The sequence below is a fragment of the Dysidea avara genome, chromosome 9 (assembly GCF_963678975.1).
Source record: "Dysidea avara chromosome 9, odDysAvar1.4, whole genome shotgun sequence".
In the NCBI taxonomy this organism is placed as follows: domain Eukaryota; kingdom Metazoa; phylum Porifera; class Demospongiae; order Dictyoceratida; family Dysideidae; genus Dysidea; species Dysidea avara.
The window spans coordinates 9,823,527-9,847,140 of record NC_089280.1 but is presented as its reverse complement, the minus strand read 5'-3'; the positions used below and the strand labels follow the sequence as shown (position 1 = coordinate 9,847,140).

Genomic DNA, 23,614 nt, shown 5'->3' with positions numbered 1-23,614 from the left:
TACACATCTGGATAAACATAATGTATACCTAATTTTAAGCTATATCCAGAAAATTAGGAATCATACAATACTGTATATTAGAGATCATGAAGAACTGAGCTTTTCCAGCCAAAAATATCACCCAACCTCAATTTTCCCTTCATGATAGCTTCGCAGCAATGGTTAGGCACAGCCAAGCCCAAAAATGTCTTCAGACTAATCCCTGACCCTTCCAAAAATTTTTTATGGAATTAAAAAAAAACTAACAGAATTTTATGCTGACTGACTGACTAATTAACTAATGAAATGATGCTTCCATTCAAGTAAAACTCGACAATGGATAAGCTTGATTTCTTCACTGTTCAACATCGCTTTGTCCCGAGAAGTGCCTTTTCACCAACCACAGTACTTACAATACATGCATCATGGGGACTTGTCTTCATCCTCCTTTGCATTCCAGTTCTTTTTGCTGACAATACAAGGTGCCAATAGCATGATACAGTTTCCCTGAGGCTGTGTTGGCTATTATTCTTAACACTCATATTTTCTGTAGCAATTGGATTGATTTACAGAGATGCTTCTCATGCTGTTCTTCATTTGTAACATTATATAATGGGCAGAGCATATCTTAAAACAAAGCGTAATGGCCACCTCCCTTTCTGTTACAGTATGTGATTGACTGTTGGGGCATGCGTTCTGATGCAAAATTACTTTTATGGCATTTCTGGCACCATTCTTTCTTTTAATGCAGTATAATTATTATGTTGGAGCATATGTCATAATTATGTTATTAAAAGTAAACAAACAAGTAGAAGGAAAAATTAGGAATTTACGTTGGATTAGGGATCAAAGAAAAAAGTAGTGAGCAAGGGAATAACTAAAAGTGATGAAACAGGTTGCCTATACCTGCAAATATACTAGTGGACATTTAATCCCATAGTTATAGACTGAAGTTTAGGAATTTAATGTCCACTAGTAGATCTGCAGGAAGGTATTGGCAACCTTCCTTATTTCACCACTTTTTAGCTATTCCCTTTTTCTTTGATCCCTAATCCAACTTAAAATTCTTCATTTTTCTTTCTACTTGTTTAAGTTCAATTGGGAATCAAAGAGTTATTAAAAAGTAGCAAAAGAAGGGAGATTGCCTACACCTGAAGATAAGAAGTAGGGTTCCACTATTAGGTGTAGGTGACCTGCCTTTTTTATACTTTTTATTTCTTTTGACTCCTTAGAAACTGGTATGCATAAAACACTTTGATCTTTGGGAGCTAATTGCTTTTGATCATTGATTTGCTATCCCAAACATATTACAGGCTAATTGCTTACAGTGAGTAAGTCACACAAGCCAACATGATTTTAACCAATCCATTCCTTTCACAAGCATGCCTAAATAAAACAATTCAATTATGGGAAGTACTATTTAATGTTGTGGCTACATTTGTCAGGATAAATGGAGAAGTTCAGTAATATTGCAAAAACTTCTGTGTAGCGTTCATCTATTTTCTAGAGTGTTATAAGCATGTTTCATCTTAGTCCATCCATATGCAAAATCAAGCCTGGTCTTTATACTGCTGTTATACCAAAAATATATACAACTTGTGACAACTTGTCATCATCTTAATCACTCAAGCCAAATGTTCACACTGGTGTGACACCATGGCATGTGTAATGGCAGCAACTGATCAGTTTCCTTCTCGACATGACTATCATTATCTTGACTAGCATCCATCTTCAGGAAGCAGCGATAGGTGAGAGCTTCAATTTCTCATCAGCTCTTCGACAAAACATGTTTAGTCTTCAGCACTCCTGTTAAGACTGCATGACAATTTTAAAGCAACACCTAATTCATTCCAACAATGACTCTATCTATATAAAACACTCCCATTTTCAAAGTCAGTTAGAGACTATGCCCTAGGATCATCATGTTTTAAAACCTTGGCTTTGCCTTGGTTTTTAAAATCCAAGTAGATTGTCATGCTAGGTCTCTAACTTACACTTAAAATTTTCCCTTGTACGTGTGCACATAAATGCCATGAAGTACATAAAATTAAGGTAGGGTCCATATGGGTCCCTGGTCCCTAGGTCCACTGTTGATTGCTAAATTTTTACCTACCCATTGTTAGACTAAACATGTTTTGTCAAAGAGCTGAAGAGAAATTGAAGCTCTCACCTATCGCTGCTTCCTGGAGACAGAATTGTCACATCTCAGTTACAGGATCTAACTTATACTAAGACAGTAAAAGTACATTATAGCTGAATTAATAACCAATTGATGGCCAAATTTCTGTGACCAAACAACAAAATTCTAACTATTTGTTTGCTCAGAAATAAATCTTAAGTGTGATCTGTATTAATCTCATTTTAATGTTGCACAAGTTGTTCACTAAACCACATCTGATATAAAACAGCCAACTGTCTCTTCACCTGTCTCCATCACTGTATGACAATATCTTGGTATCCAAGCAACTCCAACAACAGTTTAACTCACCTATTCTAGCTAACAAGATACAATGCTAGCTACATGATTACATAATAAAATTAAGGTGCTCTATTGTAAAAAGTTCGCTATTCCATAAACAGGACCCTATGGAAGTGTCTGTTTGAGTGTTGAGCAGCCTGTTTATACTACAAGATCACTCTGAATAAGATCACATCAGTGCAATCCAGATCAATCATTGTGTGGTGTTTATACTACAAAGGCTGGGCCCACTCCAATCACCAAAAACTTTAAACAGAGGTCACAATCATAATTTTGATGAAGTAGAGATTGTTAATGGTGTTAGGATTTCTGCTTTCTATTATCGTCAGGTTAGTAGGCATGATAAAGTTTTAATTGTTGATGACAGCATCTCAAATCCATGGAGTTAGTTGACTAATCACTTGAACAGACACCTGTTTGTTTTTGAGCCATTGTGTTATTCCTTCCATATCATCACCTAAATACATTACTGTCACTCCATTCATCATTACTATCACCATTTTAGCTGTAGTTTTCCATATCTTTTTCTGTTTATTAAAGCCAAATCGAACTGCAGAGTCACAACTGTTTATATTTCAGCAGGCTCAGTCTTTCATATCAAAGGTGTTAGGCCTGGTTTCCTAGAGTTACAGTTAGTTAAATAGAACTAGATATGAAGCACATGTGCTTCTACAAATGCACAAAGAATCCATATCAAATTGCCACCTTTGGCCTTTTTTTAACCCGCTAGTGTTGGTTGTTTGTGTATTTATCTATGTCATCCAAGTCTCCATCGTGACGTTTGGAGGTGATTCACTCTGCTTTGAGACACATTATAGAGAATGGAGCAATAGTTATCAACATTCTGCACTGATGTTGAGGAGTTGAAGCATAGCCAATCCCCCGAAGGGATAGTACAGCTCCCTGGGATATTGGAAAACCTCATTGAATGCTTGCAGATCAGCAATTTCCAGCGTGCATGACAGATTGGACAATGTGGAGGTAGGAAAGCATCCATTAGTAGGTAGAGTTCTGAACGGGGCCTGTTATACAAGGCCCCCCTTCCTCGATAATGATATTAAGTCACTTGGAATGTCCAAATTGATACTGTGCAGCAGTGGGATGATACTAACACCCTATCCTTGAAGTTGCTGACATTGAAGTTAGTCATACTTATGTCATAGATTGGTCTGCTGATCTTGTGTCATTAACTGCCAGTACAAGCCAGAAGGTGTGGTTTTCCTACCCTCTTCACTGGCCAAACAATCTAGGCAGGGCAAATTCCTGACAGAGTACTACTTTACAAGTTTTCCTGATAACAAACAGCTTTGCCCAGTGAAGACCCTATGTCAGTATCAAAAAACAGGCTACTGCACCACTAAGGAGGGGACATACCCAACTGTTCTCAGCCATTGTCAAACCACATAATCCAGTGGTGTTGTACGCCAATGCACAATGATTGAAGGACGCCCTGAAAATGTCAGGTATTGATGTTACCTTGTTCACAGCACCCTCTACCCATCTAACCCTATCTGGGTGTATATTTGGATCAACATCTTACTTGGAAAGCTCATGTGGGTTATGTTCTTAGTAGAGTTAGAAGGAAGCTTTTTGCTGTAAATCGAGTCAAGCCGGCTTCCTCTAATGTTCTGCAGTTATTGTATCAAGCTTATATTCTACCCATTTTAGATTACTGTGATACTGTGTGGTCATCATCAAATTCTGCTGGTACTCGTCGTTTAGAGAGACTTCATTCTAAATTTACATCATCACTACCATCTTCTGATAACTTTAATTTGCGATTGTCTCTAACTGAAAGGCATACTTTTCATACCGCTCTTCAAGTTTTTAAGATTGTTAATAGGATTTCTCCTCCTTATTTACATGGAGTTTTTTCGTTTGCTGTAGATGTCACTGGTCGCTCTAGTAGAAACGTACACAGGTTATATGTTCCCAGTGTTCGAACTAATTTTGGCAAACGGTCATTGGCCTTCAGGGGCACAGCCATCTGGAACAGATTACCATCAGCACTTTATGGTGCTAAAATTGTGTCAGAATTTAAGAAATTGTATTGCATGTTGTAACTTCGTTTTGTGTATGTATGTATGTACTGTAAGTTACTCATATTGTATTTGTGTTCTCAGGGCATAGCTGAAAAACAGCCTTTTTGGCTGATGCTATTTTCCCTGATTAAATAAAAATAAATTAAAAAATTAAAAAAATAAATCTTCCATAGTTGTAATCCCTCTTATGGCCGAACTGTGCTGTCTATCAGGCATGGTGAGACCTAATCTTTATTGATGCAAGTGTTTTTTGTATTATGTACAAATATTAATGCACTCTTTTAAATATGAGGGTTGGAGCTACAAACATCATCATTGATATGCGAGACTGAGCCTTCTGAACTATGATTACCAATGGCTCAGATCATGCAGTGTTTGCATGTTATTTGTGACTATATGAAGAAGGTGGAGTTGAGCGTATCAATGGTCCCACCTACCCATGCCCAGAACTTGCACCTTGCTTGCTATACAAAAGGCCAAAGGTGTCAAAGCATGACAACTTTATATGGATTCTTTGTGTATGCACAGAACTACGTGTGCTTCATATCCGGTTATATTTATCGACCAACTAGTTGTAACCAGGCCTAACAGCATTGATATGTTTGATTTCACCTTCTTCATATAATCCAAAAATAGCATGCAAGCACTGTGTTATCTGAGCCATTTGGTAATTATATTGGTAAGTGGAGCAAATTAGATCAAACCAGACCCACATCCCTAGCAGGTCCTTAGTTCGACACAATTCTGTTCAATATGGTATACATTAATACTACCTTGGAAATCGCTCTGGTTCAAGATAGTTTGAACTAGATGGCTAGTGTAAACAGGCTGTAACATATCTTGCTATGAAGAATACAAAATGCATTGCGGTAAAGCAAAATTTTACTCCATGTATGTTTAATGATGCCATTAGCTTTGTACAGCCATTTTATTAGAGATAGTCCATAAACGAATACTAGAATTGAGCATTCAAATGTTTGAATGAAAAATTGTGGATTATTCAAATGTTTCTAATATTTAAAACCCACAATTAAAATTTTTAATTTATGGGTCTAAGGAGCAAGACTTATTTTTGTGAGAATTTACTTGTTGAAATACTCTTTGTAATCAACCTCACACCTGGCTTGCTAGCCATGATGTGTAGCTTCATATACACCTGACTGTAGACAATAGGCTGTTAACTATAGCCTGTCCACTTTCACCTGAGCCCTCGTTTCTTATTAATAATCCTTGTTACAAGGACCAGCTACTCAAACATTTAGTAGCACTGTGAAGCCCTTCAAATGCTGGAACTGTTTATAAAAAAGCGCTTTGATATGGGAAAGAACAAGCACTGCTTGAAGTTTCTTACTTCACTAGAGTGGTATATCCCCAATATATGGAACAGTTAATTGTTTGCTATTTTAGTAGTTTAGTATAGCGGCACAACCAAAAAATCATGCACTTTTTCATAAAGCCATGAAATTTTCCACATAAGTAGTACTCCTCAATACATGCATATGTATTTTTAGATATAGTACCATCGCTGATTCGACCTATGGTGATCTTTATGGCCAATTTTGTACAGAAAATTGATCATTTTTGTCTTTAACTCCCTGAGGCACTAATTAACTTGTTAAAACATGGTACCAAAATAAAGATCTTGTTGATAGAAACAACTTGGTTTTTATTTGAAGTCAATAGGTGAATTCATTCTTAAGTTATGAGTATAACTGGGTACAACTACAGTAAAGCAGCTTAACAAATTAGTAAACTAAAACCTTCAAACAGTGAAGTGAGTTGAGGCTTTAAAAAATATCCCATGCATTTAGTATGGACGACTCAGGCATGCAAACATGTTTACAACATGAAAACATGCTTGTTCCAGTACAAAACCATGGGGAGTGAACAAATGTTCACCTCTTTGATATTACTATATTTGGCGGGGGCTCATGTGAATGTGTACTGACTATAAGTGTAAACAATAACAAAGCACATGTTAAGAATTTGACACATGGCGCCTGTTGCACCCTGTACTATTTTCAGCTGCAAGTGACATAATTATGTACATTGGACGCCTGCGTAGAATCTGAATGTTATGAATTCGTATTCAAATGCTCCTGAATTTCAGAACATTCCTTTATGCACTCATTAGAGAAATAGAATACACTCAACATAGCAACCTGTTCATCAAGACACACGATAGTGTGTCGTGCGGCCCAAGAAGCCGGCGCCTTACACAGTGAGTAGACATTGGCAGGAAGAAAGAAAACGCAATTTTCACACCTTTGTAGCTCCGTGATCATTCATCCAATTGGAACCAGTTTTTCCGCAGAAGTGCCCGCCAGGTAGGCCACCCCACATACCAAATTTGAAGAAACTCGCCATAGCAATTTCCGAGATATGAGTGCCCAAAAGTTCGTTTTTGTTTCTTCGTTTTTTTTCTTATTCGTCTTTTCGCACACTTTGAAAAATTGCTATGAAACACAAATGCGTATTCCGATCGCTTTGAAATTTGGCACACATAAAGGGAGTCCAACGACGAATCCTAGTATCAATTGTGGTGCAAATTTGGTGAATGGTTCAGGAGTTATGATCGATTATTCGCGTAAAACAAGATTGATTTGTTGTCACGCCTACAGGGTAAATCGCTACATGGAATGAATTGAAAGTCGGTTTGTGGATAGATCAACCATTGTAGGAGTGCCTTTTGGTGGTTTGAAATCAATCGAAATTAAGATCATGGAGTATGACATGAAACCGAAGGTGTGTAACAATTGCGCTATCGAGATTCGTGAATAAAATACAAATAATTTTCACGCCTACCAGGAAAATCACTTAGAGCAGTGAGCTGAAAATTGGTTTGTAGCTAAAATAGTCATCGTAGAAAGTCCTTGCAGTAGTACAGCACAATCGGTTTACAAACCACTGAGTTATGATTCCAAAGCCAACTCCGTGTAGCAAATGCGAGATCGAGATACTCTAATAGAACAGTCACCCTAATAGAGCATTAAGCTACAGTAGTTCATGACTTACTCCATTATAGACTTCTATTACATTGCAAGTTATGCTGTAGGGAGTTCAGCAACAACCAGTTAATATTTTAGACAGTTCAGCTACAAGCAAGTCATCTTGCAGAGAGTTCAGCTACAAAGAACCATCCTGTAGAGAGTTCAGCTACAAAGAAACCATCCTGTGGAGAGTTCAGCTACAAAGAAACCATCCTGTGGAGAGTTCAGCTACAAACAAATCACCCTGTAGAGAGTTCAGCTACAAACAAATCACCCTGCAGAGAGTTCGGCTACAAAGAAACCATCATGTAGAGAGTTCAGCTGCAAATATATCACCCTGTAGAGAGTTCAGCTACGAAAAGATCACCCTGTAGAGAGTACAGCTTGATGAAGTCACCTTGTAGAGAGTTCAGCTACAAAGAAACCACCATGTAGAGAGTTCAGCTGCAAACAAATCACCATGTAGAGAATTCAGCTACAAACAAATCGCCCTGTAGAGGGATCACAGTGGCGGATCTAGGATTTTTAAACGAGAGTTTCTGAAAATTGGTATAGTTAAATAAGGCATCTGATGACAATTCTTCGGAAAATTTTGAGATTTTAGAAGTTCTGAGATCGGATTTTAAGCTATTTTTAGTTAGCAATTACAATAAATTCAATGCTATAAACTGTAAATAGTTAATAAATACAATAGCTAACTATATATAGGGCAAATATGGTGACTACAAGCTGTAGCTTTGATTGCTCTATTAGAGTAGTTACTTGACTGCTCTATTAGAGTATTTCGATCGTTTTTAATGCAGTGGGAGATAAAAAGGGAAGTGTTGCTGAGGGTTTAATAGCTATAAATGGTGTTAGTTAAGTGCAACTGCATGCATGCCACTGGTATATAGTTGTTTGCTATGACAAATTGTCTATACAGCAATGTTTATGCATTGAAACTGCCACTAAGCTAAAATTTAAAGGGGGTTTCTATTGAAACCCCAAAAACCCATTTAGATCCGCCACTGAATCAGCTAGAAGAAGTTACCTTGTAGAGATTTCAGGTACAAAGAAACCATCATATAGAGAGTTCAGCTACAAATAAACCACCATGTAGAGAGTTCAGCTGCAAACAAATCACCTGTAGAGAGTTCATGCAGCTAGAAACAATCACCCTGTAGAGAGATCAGCTAGAAGAGGTCACCTTGTAGAGAGTTCAGCTACTAAGAAACCACCACGTAAAGAATTCAGCTGCAAATAAATCACTTGTAGAGAGTTCAGCTAGAAACAAATCACCCTGTAGAGGGATCGGCTAGAAGAAGTCACCTTGTAGAGAGTCCAGCTACAAAGAAATCTCCCTGTAGAGAGTTCAGCTAGAAGAAGTCACCTTGTAGAGAGTTCAGCTACAAAGAAACCATCATGTAGAGAGTTCAGCTACAAAGAAACCACCATGTAGAGAGTTTAGCTGCAAACAAATCACCTGTAGAGAGTTCAGCTAGAAACAAATCACCCAGTAGAGCGATCAGTTAGAAGAGGTCACCTTGTAGAGAGTTCAGCTACAAAGAAGCCACCACATAAAGAGTTCAGCTGCAAATAAATCACTTGTAGAGAATTAAGTTACAAACAAATCACCCTGTAGAGGGATCAGCTAGAAGAGATCACCTTGTAGAGAGTTCAGCTACAAAGAAGCCACCACATAAAGTGTTCAGCTGCAAATAAATCACTTGTAGAGAGTTCAGTTACAAACAAATCGCCTTGTAGAGAGATCAACTAGACGAAGTCACCTTGTAGAAAGTACAGCTACAAAGAAACCATCATGTAGAGAGTTCAGCTACAAAGAAATCACCCTGTAGAGAGTTCAGCCAGAAGAAGTCACCTTGTAGAGAGTTCAGCTACATGTACAAAGAAACTATCATCTAAAGAGTTCAGCTGCAAACAAATCACCCTGTAGAGAGATCAGCTAGAAGAAGTTACCTTGTAGATAGTTCAGCTACAAACAAATAGAGAGATCAGCTAGAAGAAGTTACCTTGTAGATAGTTCAGCTACAAACAATTCACCCTGTAGAAAGATCAGCTAGAAGAAGTCACCTTGTACAGTGTTCAGTTACAAAGAAACAACCATGTAGAGGGTTCTGTAATAAATACATGTATTATATATGTATAATTTGTACATTTACTGATAAAATCAGAAATATTTAAAGTATTTAACATCTGCTTCATCTTTTCTTTTTCCAGTGATAAAGAAAAAAAAGATAGGTTATACAAATTCAAAAAGAAGTGAAATCTAATCCAAAACAGCCAAGCTGTAAAAAAAGAGTGTGGCCCTGAGAAAGGCTATGGAGAAAAAAGATGTGAAATCCAAGGTGGCGGCCAAGTGATGGTAGGTTAATAGTAAAATTTTAATAACGACAATTCAGGTGAATTTAGTGCCAAGACCAGATTATATGTACTCCTTCAAAAACAGGCGCATGCCCACAGCAGGCCAAATGTGGGCGTGTTCCTGGTTTACTAAAATTATTTTCTAAAAAGCATAATATTTGCTTGTCTTTCTGTACGCATGTGAGCAAAACAGCTTATACTAACACTGTGAAAAAGGTCGGATATAATATGGTACAGTATTTCCAGTGGCTTATTGAATACGAATAAGCCTTAATATAAATCCTGTATTATACTCATCTTATACTTTAGCATAATCCGTACTATACTATTGCATATATGGTTTCAGTTTATTTACCACATTACCTGAAATAGCTTATATCTAATATGATGCCCACACTATACCATCACATATGTGATTTCAGTATGTTTTACACATTAACTAAAGCCTTACATGGGATTGTTAGTATACTACAGGCTTTTTTGTATTCAATAAGCCACCGGAAATACCATCTTATATCCCTCATTTTTCACAGTGTAAAAGCAGCTTGTATGTGTGAAAAATTAAGGCTGTATATACAGAACCTGTATAAAATTAAAATTTTTCGGTAGGTAAACTCTCACTATTTCACTTTGAGACAATTTGCACGTGCCAGCTTCAAAAACAGGTGAAGCGAGTTCCTGAAGGCTTTATGATGAATGCCTTTCACAACAGGCTCAGTTGTATAGCCAGATCCAGGCAATTGCAAGCCAGGGTATTGCCTGGGCATCAAGCCACTTAATTTGCCCTACCATCAACTAACCAGAATAATTAAATGTGTGGGCTGAATGCACTGACGAACAATATGAAGAGTCGCTTAAAACATCCAAGCACAGCTCGACGTTGACAGTTTGCCAATGCTTAATAATCACCAGTGGCAATCAGAGATGGATTTTCCTACTAATAGGAGGCAATATATAGTAGTGAAATCACATGACCATAAATAAATTGCGGGCAGCATCATGACGAAGACTGAAGGCAGAAAATTCACATTGAATGTATACTGTCAGTGTAGCAGACAATGGTGTGGTCTTGAATTGAGGCGAGGCAGCCTTGAGATAAGAGCACCCGTTTAACTGCATGGATGCGGTATAGAGTATTTATTTAATCAGCATTTGTTATCTTTTTTGCTTGTAGGCTGATAAATTCCTTTCCAATTTAAAGTCATCACATGATGGAGTAATACTATTATAAGTGCCTCATCTTTTAATTCTAGAATTTTTGATTAATTCAAGTCTGGTATTAAGACTCTATTGCATTGTTGCATGTATTTTTAGAAGAGAATAGCTAGCTAGCATTCATAATTGTGTTAGTTACCCCTGCATACAGTTAGTGTACAGTAGGTACAGCACATACGCATGGTGATGCACAATACATTTTTAAAAGCTATATTGATGTCAATATGAAGATGGGCATGTCTATGTGTATTGCATGGCTGAACAACGTGCCCACCCAGTGCCTGGCATGGCCAAAATTCCTTATAGAGAAACGGGGCATGTTCCATACTTATCTGAATGAAAATGAAGGGCAGCCCTGAGGCTTTCTCTAAGCAATTCACATCAAAAAACACAATAGACTCACTATAAAACAGTTGAGTAGATACTTCTGTGTACAATTCACAGTTTAAGTGGTTTGTTAGGGTTATGCTTTCTTAACAGTGCAAAGTAACATAATTACTGAATTCAAAATAATTCACGAATTACAAAATGAATAACGAATTACAAAATGCATTAAATTAGAATTAATAATAGCATATGTAGCATTAATATAAGCCAATGGTTGATTAACTGCCTATTAACCTAGAATAGGATAGCATTAACCGCATGGGCACCTGGTTTTTAGAAGTAGCATAAATCCACTCAAAACAGCCAAGCTGTAAAAAAAAAGAGTGCGGCCCTCAAAAGCCTGGGTGAAAAAAGTTGTGAAATCAAAGGTGGCAGCCAAGAAATGGCTGCAATGATGTTAATGCTAATAAATTTTAACAAAGCACAGCCATTATTAAATTTTTTTAGCATTAACATCATTGCAGCCATTTCATAGCCACCACCTTTGATTTTACAACTTTTTTCACCCAGGATTTTGAGGGCCGCACTCTTTTTTTACAGCTTGGCTGTTTTTGAGTGGATTTCACTTCTTTTTGTATTTGCAAAAACCAAATCTTGCACCTTTTTACTGGGATATGATTTCCAGGCTGTTGTATCACAGGTTTTGCTAGCATAGCGCTTATTATTATGATTATGATTATGATGTGATTTGGGTTGAGGCTTAGAAGCCTGTACACCCATTCAATTACATACATATACATACATAAATTAGATGCAATGAACAAAAATTAACTATGAATATAATTATTACATTAACATAAATCTATAGTCATAAAAGTAATTATCTATAGCTGATTTAAAATTATTTAATAAAGAATTTCCTACAATATCACTCGTAAGATTGTTCCAATCATTAATTACGATGATTATGATGGTGATGATTGGTATACTAGTCTGCTCGCAGACCATCTGGGGGCGAAACTAAGTTAATACTACAAATATACCACTGATAGATACACTCTGATTTGATGAAATAGCTACTAGATTGAGCCTCAAAGTGTTGCAACAATAGTATGGTGCTAATGCTCTAATACATGTAGAGCGCACATTTTTGCTTTCGCTGAAATCATCTAATAGCTAGAACACAGATAGAATGTTCTAGATTTTCTATTGGTAGATCAGTTTTACTTACTGTATTAAGCTAGAGTTTTCATTTATAAGGTAGAAATTAAGTGAAGTGATCAGCTGAGATAGCAGTGGTTCAGTAGTTAAGGATGCAAGCGTTAGGTATGGAAGTCCTTGGTTCACACTCTGGTCATGATCAGTTCATTTTTTTCGACATTTTTTATGCACCTTTTTTGCCCCCCAGTGACTGCTCTATTAGACTATCTCGATCCCGCAATTTTACACTTGCTTGGTTTTTGCTTTGTAACTTTGTAGCTGTAAGTTTGTTGCTGTTCTAACCACCAAAAAGCACTCCTACAATGATCAGCCTATGTACACACGAATTATCAAGTTATTCCTCTACTCGGTTTATCCCGTAGCCATGACAAAAGTTTCATCTTTTTTTACATAAATAAACGCTCATAACTCGAGCTCCTTGGATATTTATCAGATTCATAGCAAACTTGGTACGCGAATGTACCTTTATACGCTCTTTACTTGTGCAAAATATTGATACAATGGAGTTGCAAGTTTGTGTTTTATAGCAATTTTTTGCGAAGTGTGGGAAAAGAAATCGAAGCCCCCGTAGCCCCCCCTATGATGAAGAAAAAAACGACTAAAGAGACTAAAACGAAACTTTGGCCACTCATATCTCAGAAACGGCTACGGCGATTTCCTTCAAATTTGGTTATGTAGTGTGGCCTACCTAGCGGGCACCTCTGAGGCTCTGTAGTGAAACTAGTTCCAATCAGATAAAGGATCATGGAGCTAGCTACAAGGTGTGAAAATCGCGTTTTCTTTCTTCCTGTAAATATACTAAAGGTGTGGCACGCCGGCTTCTTGGGCCGCACGACACACTACCGTGTGTCTTGATTCAACTTGTTTCCCTGGGCAATCAATATCTGGAATGCTCTACCCCACCACATGATTTCTAAGGATATTGAATAGTTCAAGCAAAAAACTATATAGCTTGGCTTTAATTTGTACATTATGAATGCTGTGATCTGTGCCTCCTACTCTATAGAGGTCTGCACAGCAATACTAATATACAACCAAGCATAACCACTTAAGTTGCTACGTTAAGTCTGAAGAGGTCAAGGTCAACATGAGCAAGAATGCTTTGGCTACAGACAGAAACAGTCTGAAGTGAAAGAAGCCAAAATATGACATTTCTCCTGGCACTCTGCAGGCTCAGGCCCTTAGCAAGTCCACATATGTCTCTCATAAATACATGCAGCTTGTGAAGGCATTCCTAGAAACCATTTTAAGTCTCTAAACAACATTCTGTTAGTTAACAGTGAAAACATCATCTACCTTTGCAAATTTAATGTAGCTATGTTTTAAACAGCTGCTGGTTTCCAAAATCAGTCCTTGATGGAACTATCAAGCTTTCTTCGTAAGTTGACGACCTTGCTACTCGCAATGCAAAACTTGATAAGGATCTAGCAGAAATAAATACTATCATTAAAAATCTTAGTATAGTTCCAGTGATAAATCAGCAAACATCAGCAACAGCCTCAGGGTATCTGTGGCTAGTGACCAGCTTCCTGCTTCTAGTGTGAATCCACTCACTGATTGCAGGTTCAATATTGTGGTGTGTGGAATTGAAGAATGTCCTATTAATTATCAGACCTGTTCATTTCCAAAGGACTTGTGATTCATTCTCATCAGTATTAAGTAGTTTAGGTATCATTACTTATCCTGGGACTATTGTGGACTGTTATTGCTTTGGAAGTACAACAATCAAGACCAAGACAAAATCCTGACAAATTCCACAGTGTTATTCATGTCAGGCAAGTCCAGTTCGTATCAAGCCAGAACTGTCCCCTTGTTCATGAAAGCTAGGTAGATCTGTAGGCTTTAGTTATAACCTCTTACCATAGAGTTTAGCATGGTGGATAGGAGTGCCATCAGGACGAGAATAATAGTATCATTTTTGTTTGTTTTCTGTATGTATTATTGAAATAATTTTGTTTCAAGAATGGTTTGTTAGCTCAAATCATGTGCGCATTTTCTAATCTGTACCTTTTACTTCAACTCACATAGTTACCAGACACAGTTCTGACTGGGAAAAAGTACCTTCAGAGTGCTTAGTGGTGAAGCTTTCAGCAGCATAATGACCTTAGGTGATATCATTATTATCATGGTGCCAAAATACTCATGAATTAATTATTAGTGAATAACCCAAAATGCGCAATTAATGTCTCGCCATATATACCCACTATATGATATGCATGTTCAGAGATACACCCCAGAGGCCATGACAAAGCAACCAGAACTGAGACTGAGGTCAACAAGACCACAGATACATATATGGTCTGAACTATGTATATATATATGGAAAAGGTCATAACCACGGACAAAAGGAGGATAAACCACAAATATGGAGGAGGGAAAATAAGCCAGGAGTTGTCTGAAAACAGGAAATGTTTTGTTGCTGATTAGCCACAAATATGGCAATTTGCACTGTCATGCTGAGTAGCCTACTTCATCAACTGCTCATAACAGAACCATCCCATAATTACCATTTCAGATACCACAATAAACCACAAAATTAATTATCATTGCCACAAAAATTTCATGCATTTCATATGACACATTCTTTGCCACTTAGCTATCACTGTCTTCACAATTACAGGTTTCTTCTTACTACACAAGCCACATACTGCAGCATGCATTGTGGTCTCTAGCAAAAACGGTGATCATATTGTAAATCGTATTGTTTTTGTAAATATAATCTCATGATACAAAAAGGTGAATTCTTGTAGAAACATTATGGTTTTTTATACTCTATACTATTAATGAGTTTCCTGTATACAGTAACCGTTTTACATTTTTTGCAATGAATTGAGTTAGTGCAGCACTTCTGCATCAGTTTTCTCTTGCACAGTAGTGAGTAACACCTCTATAATTTTGGCGTGTAATAATAGGCATAGTGACCAGTCATCATACAGTGCGACAGTAGGAACCACAAAGGTGTGGACGTGGCCCATGAAAAAGCATCACCCAAAAACCAGCCTTGCTTTTCCCTGATGACAATGAGGCAGTTTTGGTTAGGTAAAACTAAGCCCAAAACAAGCCTTCAGATCGACCAGAAACGTTTCCAACAAATTGTTATGAAATTTTTAAAAGGTTTATAAAACGAATTTCTGAATGAGTATCTGACTGATGTCTTCAGATAAGTGTAACTCAATAACAGCTAAGGCCACGGGCTTGATTTTTCACTGTTCGACATTGCTTTGGCCCAGAGGTGCCTTTTGGTATACCGCAGTATGAACAATGAATTTTCACAGACTTACCAGTGTCCTCCTTCGTGTCCCATTCATCTTTGCTGACATCAAAAAGTGTTGATGTGGTGGTAGCACATGATGGCTTCTCTTCATAATGAAAAATCGTCCATATTTTTCATAGTAGCTACTTCGATTGCAGAGGTGCTTTTCGAACTCTAGATTCATAGTGCTGTGTAACAAGTTGAACACTGCAACTGATAATGAAACATAATGGATACTTCACTTTTCAGACAATAATTGACAGCTGGGGCACGTGGTGCCATTTCTTTTTTGTTGCGGTATGCATGGGTTCACCAGTTTTTTCTACAAAAAAGTTAACAAACAAGTACACACCCTACTCTAGTTATAAATTCCAATTTTTTGTGTACTTGTGTGAAGTAGGGATGGGCGGTATTGATATTTCTGCCATACGATTATTGTCATCTACCATTGTTAAGTGTTTTCATGATCATTGTCCACTTAACCACTGTATGAATGATTATTCTTTTAAAAATTCTACGGTTATTACATGATAATTGCCAAGTTTGATTATCACTAGTTAATGAAAATTAGACAATGTCAATTATTGCCAACAAAATAATCACAATTATCATGGTAAGCGAATAATTGCCCATTCCTAATTTAAAGAAACAGTTTCTTTGCTGTATAGCAAATAGTACTTACAGGCAATGTTAACTTCATGGTAGGTGGATAACAAGAAAACTATATGATCTATAATAATAGCCCCATTATGTTAATTGCTATCTAGTCTTTTGTGGTACTAGTACATAACTACTAAAGTCCAGAGTTGCAATAGTGGCTTAATGCATAAACACTCTCTTTATTACAAGTTGACACCAAATAGTTACTTTGAAGGCACTTGTAACTGGTGGTAGCTATAAATCAACAAAATATAATAAAGAGCTTGCCTATCTTATTTATAGCAGATATCTTGCTGTTTCAATTACAACCAAATTTCACTACATAACATGCAGGGTTTGTGTGCTAGAACTGCAATATACTTTATTAGGATTTGGAACTACTTCCGGTATACAGAACTTGCTTTATAATGGCTGTTAATGTGATCAAAGATTTAACCTATTGCCCCAAGATCCCTTTAGAAAAATGGGAGTTTTGGTAGGTGTACAGGCCTTCTCCCTCCTTTATTATTCTTATTTACCAAATTCTCTTAATAATTCAGTTCATTTACCAGTTTTAGCTTACTAATCACCACATCTTGGAGGGAATTAATTGCAATAAATGTAATTAACATACTACAGAAAAGGTGCAACCTTTTCCCTCCAAGAAGGACCAAATTAAGAAACAACAACAACAGCAACAACATTCCATCTTATGAGTGTAATTAGCCCTCTATATGCCTGTAACAATTTTTTTTGGAATGATTACCCATATCAAAAAATGGTATAATTATATTATTGTAGCTATAGTTAAAACTAATTATAAGTACTATGATCTACATGATGAGTCAGTTGCCTTTAGATGATTTGCTGCTTTGCTTTTTAATAGATGTCGATAATTGCTTGGACACCTTGGCCAAATTTCTGGTGCAGACTTGACATAAACTTGATATGCTTCACTTGCCCACCTACCCAACATCTTAATATGCACGTCTGGGATGTTGGCTTCAGCTGCAGTAGTTGCTGCATTGCTTCGAAAACTGTGACTGAATACTAGCCGCTTTAAGTATCTCTCGCAGCCTGTCTGTAAACTTGGCCCTGGTCAAGAAAGTATGATCTTGCATGATAAACAAGGGTCCTGGATGAGCACCATGCAGAACTAAGTATGGGAGCAAGGCTAATACTGGACAAAGTTCGTTGTCCATCTTGACTAGGCATATTGTAGCCCCTTTACGGAAGGGATCTGTTTTTGATTCTTTTATTTGTACATGCACCATTGTTGGCATCTCAATGCTATCTATATACTGTGATATCTGTGACAGAGAGGTGTACAGCAGAATCATATTCTGACTGCCGTGGCACAGTGAATTCGATGGATCTTAAAAAACCAAAAAAATGCCAAACAACATGCTGCCCACATCAATATATTGTTGTGTGCTTCTGGTGCTGCCCCCAAAACTGAGCAAATGGATTGCATTATGTCCAAGGTAATTAGGAGACGAACATGCGGGAAGTGATACTTTACTGACTGTTTTTTGATCCCTTTTAATACTAACTCCAAACGAGGTGTAAGGGCTTTTGTGATAATCATTAGGCCACTCCATAGTTTCACACAAACCTTATTTAGAATTTAGAATCTTAACTATGATAGCAACAGCTATGATGAATAATGAATCTGTGGCCTTAGTCATGCTTAGAGCAGCATGTTGGATTTGACCTTATTTTCTGAACATATATTCACTGCTGGAGCTGTAACCTGATCACTTAGCAAACTACTAAACAACGAACATAGCAATGTCAGGGGTGATTGATGCAGTCGGCTGGGTCTAAGCATTTCATCATCACATCACTTTCAACACATCAGTAAACAAAATAGCCCTACAGAACCACATAGCTAGACAACTACTGAAATTTTATCCTCGTGCTATTAGACTCTGGAACAGCTTGCCCACTAATGCACTAATGCAGTAACATCAAATAGCCTTGAAACTTTTAAAAGTAAGTTGAACATGTAACTAGCTACCTTAATTACTTAACTACCTTTTCCCTCATTCTTTTTGTACAATTATACTCAATTTTGAGTTTGTACAGTAATGATGATAAAATAAGTAATTATATAGCGGATATCGCTACGTACTTTTTGGTCGCTTTTAATAGCAATTAGCTACACAAGCTCGAAGGAAATCAGTGAAATGAAACATGTAGCTAGCTGCTACAGTAGCTATATAGATAGCTATAACTAGATAGCTTATTATAGAGCGCTTACCGTGTCTCCACAGATAGAAGCTATGTTCTCAAGCCTGCTGTTACAATCCTGGCCTTGCTGACATACGGCAATCGTTTCTGCAGAGTCCGGGCCGGGTGAGCCGATAATGAATGAAAACAACGTCAATCTGCATGCTCCATTATCGGTTGATGAGTCACCCAAAGTTGCGTTGTAAGCGTTTATACAGTTGGTCGTCTGGCCCAAGGAGAGGGCAAACCATGAAGCGATCAACAAAGCAGACAACATCTTTCTTTTCCCGTTATTCACTTCAAAGGGCGTTGTGTACTTTTCAGAAAGTGAGTCAAATAGCTACACCCTTATACTTCCGCTATAGACGTCAAATTACCAGTAACCACAACTTCCACGGGGCTCAATTACGGAACTCCATCAGGAGGCTACAACTCGGCTTGTGGTGATTTATTCCTCATGAAACTTTTAGAATAGGAATTCGGAAAGTCAAGGAGGGCTCTTGAACCACTTACAAAATTTTCCGCAATGTCTATTCGTCCGGCAGCCGCACACTAATTTTTATCAATCTCGTTATGTGCAAACTTGCTTAACCACAAAGTTATGCAATACAGGAAACTGGTTAATCACGTGATCACCGCACATAGCTGTTGTGGTCAGCCGTGTTTCTAGTACTGCGGTTCTAAGAGACCTTGCGCGACAACAAAACAAACGAAAATCACGTGCACAAGATTTCGTCCAATCAGATCAATTCATTTTTGAAGTTCAAACTATAATTATCGCACGTGACGTTTTGTTGTCGCGCAAGGTCTCTTAGAACCGCAGTATCAAGACACATGGTTAGTGTGTCGTGCGGCCCAAGAAGCTGGCGCGCCACACTTTGAGTATATTAATAGGAAGAAAGAAAACGCGATTTTCACACCTTTGTAACTCTGTGATCCCTTATCCGATTGAAACCAAACTTGCTACAGAATTTCCGGCTAGGTAGGGGAGTCTACATTTCAACTTTGAAGAAAATCACTCCAGCCATTTCCGAGATACGAGCGGCCAAAGTTTGGGGTTTTTATTCTTCGTTTTTTCTTCTACTTCTTTTCGCACACTTTGCAAAATCCGAAATAAAACACGAATGCGTATTCCAATTGGGCTGAAATTTGACACACTTAAAGGGCTCATTAAGGCGAATCTCAGTACCGAGTTTGGTAGGAATCCGATGGACAGTCACGGAGTTATGACCGATTATTTGTGTAAAATAAGGTTGAAGGTCTGTCACGCCCACAGGGTAAAGCGCTTGAAGGAATGAGCTGAAAATTGCTATGTAGATGGAGTAACTATCGTAGGAGTGCCTTTTAGTGGTTTGAAAGGAATCCAGTTAAAGGCCATCGAGATATGACACAAACCCAACCTGTGTCACAATTACGCGATCGTTTTTTATGAATTAAAAAACTATAAGTTTTCACGCCTACCAGGCAAACCGCTTTAATAGAGCAGTGAGCTGAAAATCGGTGTGTGGCTGGAATAATTATCATAGAAAGTCCTTGCAGTAATACAGAAGAATCGGATTACAAACCACTGAGTTATTATTCCAAAGCCAACTACGTGTAGCATATGCGAGATCGAGATACTCTAATAGAACAGTCACCCTAATAGAGCATTCAGCTACGTTTATAACTTACTCCATTATAGAATTATATGACATTGTAAGTTATTCTGTAGGGAGTTCAGCTACAAACAGTTAATCTTATAGACAATTCAGCTACAAGCAGGTCACCCTGTAGAGAGTTCAGCGACAAATATGTTGCTGTAGAGATTCAGAACATTATAAGTCACACTGAAGAGAATTCAGCTATAAACAAATCACCTTGTAGAGAGTTCAGCTACAACAAGTCTCTCTGTAGAGAATTCAGCTACAAACAAGTCACTGCGTAAAGGGTTCACCTACAAAAAAAGCTACCCAGTAGAGATTTCATCTAGGTCAGCTACAAACAAGTTATATACTTTATACAATGTTCAGCTACAAGTAAGTCACTCTGTAGAGAGTTCAGCTACAAACAAGTCACTCTGTAGTACAAGCAAGTCACCGCGTAGCTGGAGAGTTCAGTAACCAACCAAAAACCACTCTGTAAAGAGTTCAGCTATACAAACAAGTTATAACTCTATAGAGAGATCAGCTAGAAACAATTAGTGATCCAGTAGAGAGATCAGCTACAAGACATCACCTTATAGAGAGTTTTGTTACAAAGAAACCACCATGTAGAGAGTTCTTCTGCAAACATATCACCCTGTGGAGAGTGCAGCTATGAACAGATCATCCTGTAGAGAGATCAGCTAGAAGGATCACCTTGTAGAGAGTTCAACTACAAACAAATCACCCTGCAGATAATTCAGCTACAAACAAGTCACCCTATAAAGAGATCAGCTAGAAGAAGTTACCTTGAAGAGAGTTCAGCTACAAAGAAACCATCATATAAAGAGTCCAGCTGCAAACAAATCACTTTGTAGAAAGTTCAGCTATGAACAGATCATCATGTAGAGAGATCGGCTAGACGAAGTCACCTTGTAGAGAGTTCAGCTACAAAGAAACCACCATGCAGAGAGTTCAGCTGCAAACAAATCATCTGTAGAGAGTTCAGCCAGAAACAAGTTCACCCTGTAAAGAGATCAGCTAGAAACAAGTCACCCCGTAGAGAGAGCAGCTACAAAGAAACCATCCTGTAGAGAGTTCAATTACAAACAGATAACCCTATAAAGAGTTCAGCTAGAAACAAGTCACCATGTAGAGAAATCAGCTAGAAGCACGTCATCCAGAGATCAGCTAGAAACAAGTCACCCTGTAGAGAGATCAGCTAGAAACAAGTCACCCTGTAGAGAGATCAGCTACAAAGAAACCATCCTGTAGAGAGTTCAATTGCAAACAGAAAACCCTACAGAGAGTTTAGCTAGAAACAAGTCACCGTGTAAAGAGATCAGCTAGAAACAAGTCATCCAGAGATCAGCTAGAAACAAGTCATCCTGTAGAAAGATCAGCTAGAAACAAGTCACCCTGTAGAGGGATCAGTTACAAAGAAACCATCCTGTAGAGAGTTCAATTACAAACAGATAATCCTATAGAGAGTTCAACTAGAAACAAGTCACCGTGTAAAGAGATCAGCTAGAAACAAGTCATCCAGAGATCAGCTAGAAACAAGTCTCCTGTAGAGAGATCAGCTAGAAACAAGTCACCCTGTAGAGAGATCAGCTACAAAGAAACCATCTTGTAGAGAGTTCAATTGCAAACAGAAAACCCTATAGAGAGTTTAGCTAGAAACAAGTCACCGTGTAAAGAGATCAGCTAGAAACAAGTCATCCAGAGATCAGCTAGAAACAAGTCATCCTGTAGAGAGATCAGCTAGAAACAAGCTACAAAGAAACCATCCTGTAGAGAGTTCAATTACAAACAGATAATCCTATAGAGAGTTCAAGTAGAAACAAGTCACCATGTAGAGAGATCAGCTAGAAACAAGTCATCCAGAGATCAGCTAGAAACAAGTCACCCTGTAGAGAGATCAGCTACAAAGAAACCATCTTGTAGAGAGTTAAGCTACAATCAAGTTACACTATAGAGAGATCAGCTAGAAACAAATCATCTTGTAGAGAGTCCAGTTGCAAACAAATCACCCTGTAGAGAATTCAGCCACACTGTAGAGAGTTCAGCTTGAACACGTCACCTTGTAGAGAGTTCAGCTACAAAGGAATCACCATGTACAGAGTTCAGCTGCAAACAAATCACCCTGTATAGATTTCAGCTAGAAACAAATCATCCTGTAGAGAGTTCAGCTAGAAACAAATCACCCTAAAAAGAGTTCAGCTAGAAACAATGAGAGTTTCAGCTACAGTTCAGTTATGTAAGAAGTCACCTTATTAACTACAGTATGTGATAATCATCATTCATCATCAGACAAAATCTATACACACAATTACCTCCTTTCTTCCACAATTCCTTACAAGTTAAAAAGAAGAATCAAAGCCATTTGTCCAGCTTTGTGGCTTGCAATACAAAAAGAAGTGATATCTAAACCAAAATAGCCAAGCTGTAAAAAAAGAGTGCAGCCCCCAAGGTGAAAAAGATGTGAAATCCAAGGTGGCGGCCAAGAAATGGCTGTGATGGTAGGTTAATGGCAAAAATTTTAATTACGACAATTCAGGTGAATTTGGTGCCGAATCCCAGTGGAGGAGGCAACACAAATTCACCTGAATTGTCGTGGAGGCACCAAATTCACCTGAATTGTCGTAATTAAATTTTTTGCCATTAACCTACCATCACAGCCATTTCTTGGCCGCCACCTTGGATTTCACATCTTTTTTCACCTTGGGGGCTGCACTCTTTTTTTTATAGCTTGGCAGTTTTGGTTTAGATTTTAATTTACTGGACAGGCAGTGTCTGATGTGTCCAGGGGACCAGCCCAAAAAAATATATTACAATCATATATCTACAGTGATATTTGCTATAAAAAATCAATCATGAGTCAAGTTAATTATTGCTTGCAGCTTGAATTTAAACAGAGGGGTAGAGTGTTACTTTCAATCAAGTCACTAGGTTTTCCGTTAATAGTGACTGGATTGATTGTAGATTATGATTATGATTATGATTATATTATATTGGAAAGACAGCAATGTGCTGATATACATCCAATAATATAAAATTAATTAGAGTTGCACCGATAATCGGTTGAATTATCGGTAACAGCCGATATTAGCTAATTTTACAAGTATCGGTATCAGCTGCGAAGCGGAAATAATTTGCCGATTAACCGAAACCCACAATCAATCGTTAATGACGGCAATGAACAGGTGAAAGTAAAGAAAGAAGGTGGTGAATGTAGCAGTAAGTAGTTGTAACTG

At 37.8% G+C, this 23,614-nt stretch overlaps 1 protein-coding gene across 1 annotated transcript in view; it reads right to left on the bottom strand.

Annotated features, from left to right (window-relative positions):
* Positions 1-19,074, bottom strand: part of LOC136266056 (uncharacterized) — a 76,528-nt gene extending 57,454 nt beyond the window's left edge. Inside the window, exon 1 of the mRNA XM_066061013.1 lies at positions 18,770-19,074. Coding sequence (XP_065917085.1) covers positions 18,770-19,015 — 246 coding nt within the window. The 5' untranslated portion in view covers positions 19,016-19,074. The remainder of the gene's footprint in view (positions 1-18,769) is intronic.
* Positions 19,075-23,614: the final 4,540 nt, after the last annotated feature.